General features: G+C 50.3%; 1 protein-coding gene across 1 annotated transcript in view; it reads left to right on the plus strand.

The window, feature by feature from the left end:
- LOC143827321 (mitotic spindle assembly checkpoint protein MAD1-like) overlaps positions 1–10,090 on the plus strand; it is a 36,094-nt gene extending 26,004 nt beyond the window's left edge. Inside the window, exon 10 of the mRNA XM_077316791.1 lies at positions 9,977–10,090. Coding sequence (XP_077172906.1) covers positions 9,977–10,067 — 91 coding nt within the window. The 3' untranslated portion in view covers positions 10,068–10,090. The remainder of the gene's footprint in view (positions 1–9,976) is intronic.
- Positions 10,091–12,941: the final 2,851 nt, after the last annotated feature.

The raw sequence follows: 12,941 nt of genomic DNA on the forward strand, positions 1-12,941 counted from the left end.
TCAAACCGTTCCAGATGTAAAATCTATTGTTTCGGCAGGTCCTTCGCTCTTGTTCGACGTCATTCAAAATAGTTGTAGGCTAATTTTCCCTCTGGGTAGGGGCCCGAGGCGGACCACAAGGTATAGATGGAACGCTCTGTCTCCTTGGTACTTGGGGGGCAACAGGGGGAGGGCTTCTGGTGTTCTAGCTCTGCTGGTGGAAATAATTTAGGCCACTGAGTGACACAGAGTGTTGGACTGGAGGGGCCATTGGCCTGATCCAACATGGCTTCTCTTATGCTCTTATGTCTACGGCAGTGATGTTGTGTCTTCTTGGTGCTTGGGGGGCAACAATGGGAAGGCTTCTGGAGTTCTGTCTCTGCTGGTGAGACCTCCTGATGGCACCTGGGTTTCGGACTGGACGGGCCACTGGCCAGGTTTTAGTAGTGGTTAAAGAGTGGTGGCCTCTAATCTGGAGAACTGGGTTTGATTTCCCACTCCTCCATATGCTGACAGATGGGTAACCTTGGGCCCGTCACAGTTCTCTTGGAGCTGTTCTCAAAGACGAGTTCTCTAAGACAGGGGTAGTCAACCTGTGGTCCTCCAGATGTTCATGGACTACAATCCCCATGAGCCCCTGCCGGGCTCATGGGAATTGTAGTCCATGAACATCTGGAGGACCACAGGTTGACTACTCCTGCCCTAAGAGCTCTCGGTGTGTGTCATGGGGAGAGGAACGGCAGGTGACTGTAAGCCGCTTAGTGTAATAAAAAGCGGGGAACAGCAAAACCATTTCTTCTTTTCTTCTCTGATCCGGCACGGCTTCTCTTAGGCTCCTGCATCCTTCTCTTGCTTGGAAAACCGGAAAAGGTAGTCGCAGGTTGTTTGTGACCTGAAGGCACTGTGAACACACAAAACTGGGTCTTTGAGGACCCAATCAAGTAAAAAAAAAAGTTTCAGGCGGTGTATGGGTTTCCATCTCTGGCCCTATTTGTTCCCTTTGCAGCTCCCTACCAGTAAAATACGGCTCCGGAACTGGATTCTCTTTAATGGCTCATACTGAACTTCTCGCACCTCATTTCTCATTCCTTCAGATCCCAAAGAGAGCCTTGGTTGTGGATCTCTCCGGCACATTTCCAGCAAGCTTTTGACCCGAGCTGTCATTTACCCGTGTGTTTAAAGCATTCGGATCCCCCCCCCAAAAAATCTGCTGACCCCCCCCTTTCCTGAAGAGACTTCCTGCATTTGTTTTAAAGTTCAGAATGTGTTCTTTCCCTAGCTAAACAGTTCAAAGAGCGCATCTTTCTAATCAGAGGAATATTCTTGCATCCCTGGGGTGGTCACACTGGGTTTAATTGGAACTCGGGCGGCTTTGATGTCCCCTTAATCCTCTCTGAGCTGGAGAAGGGAATTTGAAGGCAGCGACTGTAAATCTGAACGTCTTCGTTTTATTTACATATGTCTGGGGAGCCGTATAATTCGTTTTTCCCCCCCTTCCTGGCGTTCTTAAGCTGCATCGCTCGGTTTGTGGACGGCAAAGTGAGATCGGGGAAAGTCAGGAGACCTCGGGTGGTGCTCCGAGTTTGCGTACGTGCAATGCCTAACCGCTGCCCTACAAAAAAGGTCATACTTGTTTTGATTTGCGTGATTTATACCCCGCTTTTCTGCCTCGGCAAGGGCCACTGAGGCAGCTGATAAGTGAAAACATGCAGCCGAATAGATCGCATTTTAAAACCCGTAAAATCAGCCCACCCTTTGAGTACATCAACAAAACAACTAAAAGGTGATCTATTATTAACATCTTCATTGGTCCCCCTCCCATGATAACCCCCTCTCCCCCGAAACAAAAATATAGATGGGCTGAGCCAGCTTGGTGTAGTGGTTAGGAGTGCGGACTTCTAATCTGGCGAGTCGGGTTTGATTCCCGGCTCCTTCTCCACATGCAGCCAGCTGGGTGACCTTGGGCTAGTCACAGCACTGATCAAGATGTTCTGACTGAGCAGTGATATCAGAGCTCTCTCAGCCTCACCCACCCCACAGGGTATCTGTTGTGGGGAGAGGAAAGGGAAGGCGAATGTAAGCCCCTTTGAGACTCCTTCGGGTAGAGAAAAGCGGCATATAAGTACCAACCCTTCTTCGTCTTCAATAATCTCAGGGCTCTCTCAGCCTCTCCTCCCTCACAGGGTGTCTGTTGTGGGGAGAGGAAAGGGAAGGCGATTGGAAGCCGCTTTGAGACTCTTTCAGGTAGAGAAAAGTGGCATATAAGAACCAACTCCTCCTCCTCCTCCTTCCTCCTTCCTCCTCCTTCCTCCGTTGCTATAGATTTGGTTGGCCCTGTGATTTTAAAGAAATGCTTCTTTGGATTTATTGTTAATTGTGATGTGATTGCATTTATTGTTTTGATGTTTTTAACCCTAGGTCATTTCTCCAATGTTATTAACCGAAAGATCCGGCCTTCGGGAGGGGGTGGGGTATCTAAATCTTCTAAATGTAATAAAAATCATATAAATGAATAAAACGAAACCCAAGCGAAAAGGCACATTAGCAAAAGGACATTAATTATTAATGTGTTTAATTTATCCTTTGCCTTCTCCTCACTTAGGGGCACCACGTTTTGGACTCTGGCCCTATTTACAATTAAAGTACCTTCCCCAAATAGACAAATGCAGGCTTTAGGAAATAAAACAAGCCCCCCCCTGCCCCCGAATCACTAGTAGTTCAACCAGGGGGTCAGCAGATCTCTAGGGTGACCTGCAAATTAAGCTAGGATCTCTTGGGGGCAGTCTTGAAGCCGGCAATTGGACGGTGATGCCTTTTTGGAGTTTTCTGGATGAAGTGGATTATTTCAGTCCCTTTCGTTCCGTAGAAGAAGGCAGCAGAAACTCACCGGGAGTCTGGAGGGCTTGCTGGCAGGAAGATCCTCTGCTTGGCATGCAGAAGGTCCCAGGTTCAGTGCCCGGCATCTCCAGGTAAATGGATCAGGTAGATCAAGATGGGAAGAGCCAGAGTCCAGGAGCACCTTCAAGACTGGCCAAATTTGTGGCAGGAGAGGAGCTTTCGTGAGTCACTGCTCACTTCTTTAGATACTGCTGGAATGAGAATCCATCCATCCATCCATCCATCCATCCATCCATCCATCCATCCATGTATTTGTGAGTTATGAGTAGTCTTGAGTTCCTACTTTGTGCAGGGGGTTGGACTAGAGGACTCTGGAGGTCCCTTCCAACTCTATGGTTCTATTTTAAAGTGGTGTGATTTCACGTCCCGAATTAGGTCGGAGGCCCTGTGAGTCGCCAATACCGGCTTTGACAGATTAAGAGTCTGCCCCAGTATAAAAGGCACCTTTGTGCATGCATGGAACCATTTTACCGGCCCGCGCCACTTGAGGGTGACCGTGCGCAATCGACAGGAGGTGTCACGCAGAATTTCAATCTCCGAGGAAGCAGGTTGCGTTTGGAGCGCCAAATAATGAGGGAAAATAGGTCTCTTGACCTGTAGAGAATGTTCTTTTACTTCATAAGGATCCGGGAGATGTGGGGGCCCTTTGCCACGGCCTTTCCCCTCCACTGTTTATGAAGGAATAATTAATTTTTGCACCGCGGCCCACCGTGGCTGCCGTGCTAAAGAGAGAGACGCCGGGTGCGAGATGCGCTTGCCCTCCTGGTCAGCCCCGTTTCTGTGCACTCAGGAAATCGGCCACGGCGAAACCATTATGGTCTCTTGCTGTGGGCGAGGGGCACCGCAAATTGAGCTCTCGGGTTTGGGAAGGCCAGGGGGTGAAGTTTCTTTCCCCCTCCTCATGCTGGTTTCTTTTGTCTTCCTGCTGCCGTCCCCCCTCCCTCCATGTTTTCCTTTAAATCACGACAACATTTACTTTGACAGGACCGTGCGTGATTCGGAGCTCATTTAAGATATGTGGAAAGAAGATAGATCGGGGGTAGGTGGGGGATACTTACAGGGCAAATTGGAGAAGGGAGCGGGGGGGGGGGGACTGAAGCAGAGACAGAGAGAGAGGTAGGGTCTTCTTTGACTAGCAAGGTTTTCTCTCTGTGTCGGACCAGTGGCTTTACTTAAGAACATCAGGAGAGCCCTGCTGGGTCAGACCAGGGAGGGTACATCTGGTCCAGCCTCCTGTTTCACACAGGGGCCAACCAGTTCCTCTGGAGGGCCAACCACAGGGCACAGAGGCCAAGGTCTTCATAAGACCCCCAGAAGAGCCCTGCTGGGTCAGACCTGAGGTCCCTCCAGTCCATCATCCCTTTCACAGAGTGGCTGATCAGTTCCCCTGAAGGACCAACAAGAGGAAGATAGAGGCCAAGACCTTCCCCTGATAAGAACATCAGAAGAGCCCTGCTGGATCAGACCAGGGAGGGTTCATCTGGTCCAACATCCTGTCTTGCACAGTGGCCAACCAGTTCCTCTGGAGGGACAACAGAAGGCTGAGGCCTTCCTGAGAACATCCAAAGAGCCCTGCTGGATCAGATCAGTGGTCCCTGTAGTCCAGCATCCTGTCTCACATAGGGGCCAACCAGTTCTTCTGGAGGGCCAACAAAAGGGCATAGAGGCCGAGGCCTTCATGAGAACCTCAGAAGAGCCCTGCTGGGTCAGACCAGCAGTGTCCTGCGTAGTGCAGGGGGTTGGACTAGATGACCCATGAGGTCCCTTCCAACTCTATGATTCTATGATTCTAGGATTCAGGGAGGGTTCATCTGGTCCAACATCCTGTCTCACAGGGTGAACAATTGGTCCCTCTGGAGGGCCAACAACAGGGAAGAATGGCCAAGGCCTTACCTTGATGTTGTCTCCTCAGAGACATTCTGCCACCATGACAAGTAGCAAATGATAAGCTATTTCAGGGGTACCTCCAGGAGCAAGTGGTTGAATAAGGCTGCTTTATAAATGCGTTCAGCTTATGTCACGAAATCAGCGTGCTGGATTCAAAGATTTTGGGGGAAATTTTAGGAGTGGCCGGGAATGAGGCTGGATGAGGAGGTGTAGACTTAGTGGCTCGTGGAAGGCCATTGCTTGGGTCCGTGACGCCGGCTGGACATGAACCTGGGATCCCTCCGCCTTGATTTCTCACCCCCCCCTCCTTACACCACTTAAAAAAAAATAGCCCGTTCTCCAAAGCGAAGCAATTATGCCAGAAAGGCAGCTTCTCCCTTTGTCTGAATGGTTTTCAGATTCCCGAGGAAAAAAATAAAATAAAATCCTTAAGTGATTCTCTTTTCAAATTACCTCCGAACAAAGCTCAAAGAGGTTTGGTTAAAGAGTGAGTGTCGTCTTTTCGCTTTTTTAAGTCTTAAAAGATGAATGCTGAGTTAATGCGTACCTTAAGGGCGAAATCTTTTTCTTTTCTTTTCTTCCCCCTCCTCTGAATTCTAAACTTCAGTTTATTCTTGTCGGATAACGAGGGATTTCTCCTTCGAAAGTTCAAGTTGAGACAGAAACCTGTACTCCTGTTCTTCGCACTGGTCCAAGGGGAACAGGCAAAAGACTCTTTTTACTCATATTTAGTTTGCCAAGAGAACAGTTTATTTTATCCTTAAAATAATTATATCCTGCCCTTTTTCAATAGGAGCTAGGTAGCTCCCCCACCCCTCCTCCCAACTGCCCGTCTTATTCAGTTTCCTCGACAGGTTCTTTATTCGCATCAAGAAGAAGAGATGTTTTTTTATATCCCGCTTTTCTCTACCCAAAGGAGTCTCAAAGCGGCTTCCAATCACCTTCCCTTTCCTCTCCCCACAACAGACACCCTGTGGGGTGGGTGAGGCTGAGAGAGCCCTGAGATTACTGAAGAAGAAGAAGAGTTGGGTCTTATATGCTGCTTTTCTCTACCTGAAGGAGGCTCAAAGAGGTTTCCAGTCGCCTTCCCTTTCCTCTTCCCACAACAGACACCCTGTGAGGGAGGGGAGGCTGAGAGAGCCCTGAGATTACTGAAGAAGAGGAGTTGGTTCTTAGATGCTGCTTTTCTCTACCTGAAGTAATCTCAAAGGGGCTTCCAGTCGCCTTCCCTTTCCTCTCCCCACAACAGACACCCTGTGAGGGAGGGGAGGCTGAGAAAGCTTCTGACAGGACTGCTCTGTGAGAACAGCATTATCAGGGCTGCGACTAGCCCAAGGTCGCCCAGCTGGATGCATGTGGAGGAGCGGGGTATCAAACCCAGCTCACCAGATTTAGACACTGCCGCTTTTTACAACCACTACCACCCGTGGTAGTGACTCTCCGAAATCCCAACCCAAATGATAATAAACTGTACTTTTATCCCATTTATTTATTTTTATATTTGTAGCCCGCCCTTCCCCAAGGGCTCAGGGCTGCATGTTCTGACCCAGCCGCCCAGACGGAAGCGTTTTCAAAGGCTTCTGTTTGTCCAGATCCGCTTCCTCGCTGGACGCAGAAAGCCGTAATTTGCCTCTCTGCAAATACAGGAGATGCAGTCGGCTTGCTCTCCCCCCCCCCCCGCCTCCCCCCCCCCGTCTGCCAAATATGCCTTCGGCTCACTGTTTTAATTAGGCAGACTCGAATTCCTGCCCCGCTGACCCTTGAGTTGGAGGAGCACAATTTGACAAAGTTAATTAAGCCGTCTTGACTTCGCTCTTTCCCTTAAAGTGTTTGATTCCCCGCTACGGTCTGCCTCGCGCTCTCCCCTTCTCTGATTTTGAGTGCTTAATGGTCAAACTTTCCCTCGCTTTGTCAAGGAAACGGGCTCTGGCTTTTAGAGGGCCCGGACGAGCCCGACCTTGCCAGATCGCAGAAGCTCAATGAGGCCTTGGATGGGAGACTGCCTGCCTCTCTCCCTGAAACCCCCTCAGGCGTCACCCTACCTCTGCTCTGGCTTCCTCTGGCAAGGAAATGGCTTAGAAAGGGGGGGGGGGCTATATATGTTATCTCATTTTTACATTTCCGTGGCATGACTCATGAGAACACACAAAGAGCCCTGCTGGATCAGACCTGTGATCTGTATAGTCCAGCATCTCATCTCACACTGTGGCCAACCGGTTCCTCCGGAGGGCCAGCAACTGTGCAGAGAGGCCGAGGCCTTCCTAAGGACATCAGAAGAGCCCTGCTGGGTCAGGGGTGTAGAGGCCGAGGCCTTCTTCTGATGTTACGCTGCGCTGTGGGATTCAGAAGACGTGCCTCTGAATGTGGAGGTTCTCCTCACCCACCGTGGCTAGTAGCCGCCGATCCCTGTTATTCCTGTGGCCGTCACCACATCCTCAGGCAGTGATGTCTGCATTTTAATCGATCGCCGCATAATGTAGCTTTTCCTTCTCTCCGTCCGGAAAGTCCTCTGTCCCAAGAGCCCTGGGGAAGCGGGTTGTTAAATAAAGACAGCCTCGAAAGCTTGGGCAGCTCTCTTGGGTCGCCACGCTTGGGTGGAACGCTTGGTTCAGGAAGGCTTGGGGTGCTCTCCGCAGTCCTGAATCGGTCTCGAACGGGACACAGGGAGATAATGTTGCTGGACCTTGCTGGAACGGGCCGTGTCGTGGTAGAAAAGGAGCAGGTGAGTTGACAAGGGAGGGGAATTGTGGCTTCTCCCTCTTTTAAAAGAGACGGTGTATTAGATAGATCCCTGGAGGACAGGTCTATCCGTGGCCACCAGCCAGGGCGATGAAAGGGAACCTCCACATCCAGAAGCAGCCAATCTCTGAATCCCAGTGTCAGGAGCCGACATCAGAGGAAGGCCTCAGCCCCTGTGCCCTATGGTTTGCCCCCCACAGGAACTGGTTGGCCCATATATGAGACAGGAGGCTGGACTAAGTGGACTCTCACTGGTCTGATCCAGCAGGGCTCTTCTGATGTTCCCAAGATGGTGCTGGGGGAAAATATCTGCACAAGATTGCTTCTTGCTTCACATTTGCTGGTCTTTCCCCCGAAAGAAGATCCCCTTCTCCAGGCTGGAGTTGTCAACCAAGACAGCCCCCTCCCTTTGGAGCGTGTCTCAGCGTCCTCCTTGTTCCGAAATTCCCACTTGGTTGCAGTAACCGGTTCAGCTCGACAGAGGGCAGCCCTGCACAACTCCTCCCCTGGAAGGATCTTGTTCCTTCTGATTCACCTGTCGAAATTCGAGAAGAATTCAGGCCCTTGCTTGCATTTCCGAAATCTCCAAAAAACACCCACCTCTGCTAACGATTTCTTGCTGTTTCCTCTTTTGGCAGAGATCTTTAGTCGCATTAACCTTCGTCTCTGTTGCCTGGTTTTCTGCACTTAACGCTCTCGTGGCAAAATAAAGATTTTCGGCATTTATAAAAGCGTGTTTTCAAGTTCGAGTTGGATCATTCACACACACACACACACACACACACACACACACACGGTTGTTACTCTCTGTGATCTGTGCATTTGTTTACTGCCGTTCTCCTCAGTTGGGAACCCACAAAACATATGACTGTCTGCTTCTCTTCCATTTTAATCTTCACAGCGACCCTGCGAGGTGGGTGCGGCTGAGAACAGTTTGCCCACTTGCTGGCCCGTTTGCTACCATCCATGGCCCACGCATTTATTAGCTTCATTTGTGCCCCTATTCCTGCTGCCCACCTTGGTGCGGGCCCACAGTGGCTTGCATCTCCCCAATTTCCTTAAGTTTTGACTTTGCATCGACCCTGAGATGTGTAAGAGGCTGAGAGCGTGTGATCGGCCGGAGGTCTCCCAAACTGCTGTGGTAGAGTGGAGATTCGAACCTGGATCCTGTGGTCAGATCCTTTAACCACTACGAGACGCTGATGGCTTAAAACCAGGGGATGAAAAGAGATTTTCTGTATGCAGAATGAAGTGTTCCTTCTACAGTTGACCGTCTGAAGTGCCTTTTACATGATCTGGTTTTCGGATGTACGGCGTTTTTGCTGAATGTGGGGGTATGACAAATGGGGAGTCTCTTTTTCTTATCGATTTCTGCCCAGTAAGAGACGGTGTTAGCTGATGTTTTGGCGTCAAGTGAATTGTAGGTTGTCTTCTGCACTACCGTATAAATACCGTGAAGACTTCCTGAAGAACAAAATGCCTGTCAAAGGAAGGGATATACACAGCTGCCTATCTTAGCTAATGCTTATATTTGTCACCATGAGAAAACCATGTAGTTTTCAAGCCGAGAATCCAGTGCCCAGTCTTCAACTGCGGACTTGATAAGAGAGCATTTTCTCTCTCCTCTCCTCTCCTCTCCTCTCCTCTCCTCTCCTCTCCTCTCCTCTCCTCTCCTCTCCTCTCCTCTCCTCTCCTCTCCTCTCCTCTCCTCTCCTCTCCTCTCCTCTCCTCGCCTCGCCTCGCCTCGCCTCGCCTCGCCTCGCCTCGCCTCGCCTCGCCTCGCCTCGCCTCGCCTCCCCTCCCCTCCCCTCCCCTCCCCTCCCCTCCCCTCCCCTTTTTGTCATTTCATGATTTTGGAAAAGAAACTGGCTTCCCCAGAGTTCTTCACGCTGTTTTGAGCCTATGTGCCCGTTGGCCTACTGACACCGCGTGAGTTGCTCAAATGCAAAATGGCTGCCACAGGAGGCAGGGCTGAGCACAAAATGGCCACCGCGAGAGGTGGAGCCACACACTCAGAGAAATCCAAGTGCAGGGGATAATATTTTTTAAAGAATAAGCTGGGAAAGGGGCACGAGAGAAGCAACCAAGAAATGTAGTGACAGCTAGCAGTTATTTTAATGTTCTTAGCCAGTCTGCTGGGCAGAATTCCTACCTGACCCGAAACCCATTCTAAAATGGTGGGCGCCACGTTGGGGACCCTCGATCTACACCGATCTGACATTTCAGAAGCAAAATTTGCCAGTAATTCCTTAATGTTATTGCTAGCCCAGGGTGGGTTGAGATTTCTTAGTGAATTCTGTCTCTATAAGACATAGGGAGTCTGGGAATCTCCTTGTGGACGCTTGTGTGGGTTTTCAGAAGGGTTTTGCCTTTTGGAGCTTCCCTCTGCGATCTGCAGCGGCAGTGCTTGTGGACTAGCAGCCTGCGGGGTCACTTCTTAACCCTGTACACTGTTTGTGTTCCGATTGCTTAGGAGCCCCGATGATCTCTCCAGGTACGTCACTGCCGTGCAGCACCGGGAACTTGTGTTGAAGGAGCAGAACTCTACCTTTGCAAGCAGGTAAGCCCGACGATGTCTTCTCTCTGTATTTATTATTTAGACGGAAATGCCTTCTCTCCGCCGATGCATCATTTTATTGAACGTATCTCACGCCTTGGCTGTCAGAGAAGACCCAAACTCTGTCGCCCAGCCTTTTTCAAGCCCCCTGAATTAAATTTCGAGGTATTGAGGACCCCAGATATGATGTAATCTGGTCACAGCTCCACACCCTTCGCCCTCCTTCAGCTCCCTCACCCTACCTTTGATACTACTACGGTGGCTTCCCGTCATGTAGGCCAGAAAGAAGGGCAGGAACTGCGAAGACAGCCTGGACTCCTTATACCATCCCACAACCAGCTCCTGCAGCTCTGAGGCATATAAGGTCGAGGCCAGTGGGGTTCTTTAGGGCCAGGGACCATTGGGCGGTTGGTGGTGGCTGAGCGTGGAGATCTGCATTAGCTTGAAGACTGTCGCATGCAATGCAGGTAGAACTGGCTCGCGTGCACTTTTAGCCACAAAAATTGTTCCAGTTTTTTTTTAACAAAACGTTAACAACCCTTAGAGTCCATCGAAGCTTATTTGTTGAAATCCTTTCCGGCGGCAATCCCGCAAACATTTATTTGCTCAGATAAAATGTGTTTACTCCTCTTCCCCCGCTGAGAAGCCAAGAAGGTAAGCGTTCACCTTTTGGTCTGTATGCGCTCCCCCCCATGCCCCTTCCGCAAACAGTTTCATTTCCCGGCAGTGGAGCTCGTTGAGAGTGACGTCAAAATGTCTCCCCTCCCGCTCCGAAAATTGTTCTGGGGTGACGGCGCTGAACTCTCCGGCGAGCAAAACCCGTCACGAATTTTCCACTTTTGCTTGTTAAGTGGTACGCACAGGGGGGGGGGGGGTCAAACTGTTTACATTTCAGCAGTGGTTAAAAGCACTTAGTTATCGGGCACATTTTCTTGTCTCCCTCCCGGGGGCTGCCCGTCAATTCTCGACGAGCGTCTGTCCTCTTCTTGGAGTCCCCTCGCTAAATGACAGGTCAATTCAAGCTGGGCCGTAAAAGCCAAAGAGCTTCTCTTACGGAGAGGACCGGAGCGGCTTAGCTGGTGGTTAAAACGGCGAGGCGAAAAAGTGCGAAGCCCACAAACGTGGAGCAAGCTTTTACCCAGAACCCCGAAGGGGAAGCCGACGAGACGAACTCGTTTGCTTAATATCTTAACAGGAAACAAGTTGATTGATTGTTTGGCCCCACCTAAAGTGTAGCTCTTGATCTGTTGGCGAAAATGGGTTTTTTTTAAAGGAGGTTTTTATGTAATTTGTCACTGGCTGGGAACAGCGTTTCTGTCCAGGGGAGGTGGGAAATCTTTTTGCAAGCGCCTGTTTGCTCCGGATAGAACGTACCGATTTTACACATGGGGTAAACAAACTGTGAACATTTCCTGCTTCGGAAGAGGTGAGTGAACGGAATGGACGTTAACCTTGGGCCCAGGCGTTGTCCTCTTAGTCAGCCTCGCAGGGCTGGTGGTGAGAATCAAACGTGGAGGATGGCGTGATGGCCAAAGGCATCCGCAGCTTAAGCAGGGGTTTAGACAGATTCGTGGAGGAGGGGAGGTTTAGCTGTGGCTACTAGCTGTGGAGAATAAAGGTATCTTCCACATTCCGAGGCAGCAAATGTCTGAGAAAGGTCTTGGCCTTTATTCCCTCTACTTGGCGCTCCACAAGAACTGGTTCTACTTGTAGGGATCATAGAATCCTGGAATAATAGAGTTGGACGGGACCTCATGGGACATCTAGTCCATGTAGATCAAATAATATACCTGTTAGTGAGTCACTGGGGGTAAAGATAAGGGGGGATAATCTAAACCTCTGAATGTCTGTGCCAGGAGGCATATAACCCAGGGGGAGGTCTTTCCCTCTCTGCCCTGCTGTTTGCCCTCCAAAGGAATTGGTTGGCCATTGGGTGTGATGGGATGCTAGACTAGATGGACCTTCACTGAGGTTCTTACTAGGGGGAATGCTTCTGTACCTTTGGCCTTTTTGTCGGAGGAACTGGTTGACAGTTGTGCAAGATGAGATGTAAGACCAGTGGTCTGACCCAGCAGAGCTCTTCTATCTGGGGAGAATCTTGTTCTCTCTGCACTGTGGTTGACCCACCAGAATTGATTGGCTGCTGTGTAACAGGGGGGATACTGGACTTGATGGACCCCTGGTCTGATCCAGCAGGGTTCTCCTGATGTTCTTCTTCGGGGAAGGTCTTGGCCTCCATGCCCTGTTTTTGGCCCTCCAGAGGACCTGGTTGGCCATTGTGTGACACAGAAAGCTGGACTAGATGGACCCTCACTGGTACGATCCGTCAGGGGCCTTTCCCCAGTTTTTATCACCGTCCTTTTCTTGGCGTCCACATGATAAACCAGTTCCGTTGCTCAGCGGCAAAATACGATCTATCAATATGATGGGGTGTTTTTCCCTTTCTCTCTTTCTCCCCCCCCACCCTCCTCCCCAGATGAAGTGTTTTATTCATTCCAATTAAACTTCCGTCCAAGTGTAAAGGAGATTAGGCTGGGAAAAGTTGACAGGTTCCATTTATATTCATGATGGATTTTTGTTTGGGTCGGTTCAAAGGGAGCGAGAAGGTGGGGGATGGGTGATGACAAGACTCTTACCCGACTCACTTGACGTAACCACACACTTTCTTCTTCACAACTCGCGGTATATCGCCAGGGTGAGAAACGTCCACGGCGATTTGATTCCGCGGGGAGCGTGAGAGAAGCGTTTGCAAGCGGTTCTCTGCCCGGGAACGCTTTCCTGCATCGTCAGGGTGCGGAAATGCCGGATCAAAATCCACACGAGAACCTTTTCTCAAGACCACGCTGGATGATGCATGGCTCCAGGCGATGGAGTCGCCATT

The sequence above is a fragment of the Paroedura picta genome, chromosome 17 (assembly GCF_049243985.1).
Source record: "Paroedura picta isolate Pp20150507F chromosome 17, Ppicta_v3.0, whole genome shotgun sequence".
NCBI lineage: Eukaryota > Metazoa > Chordata > Lepidosauria > Squamata > Gekkonidae > Paroedura > Paroedura picta.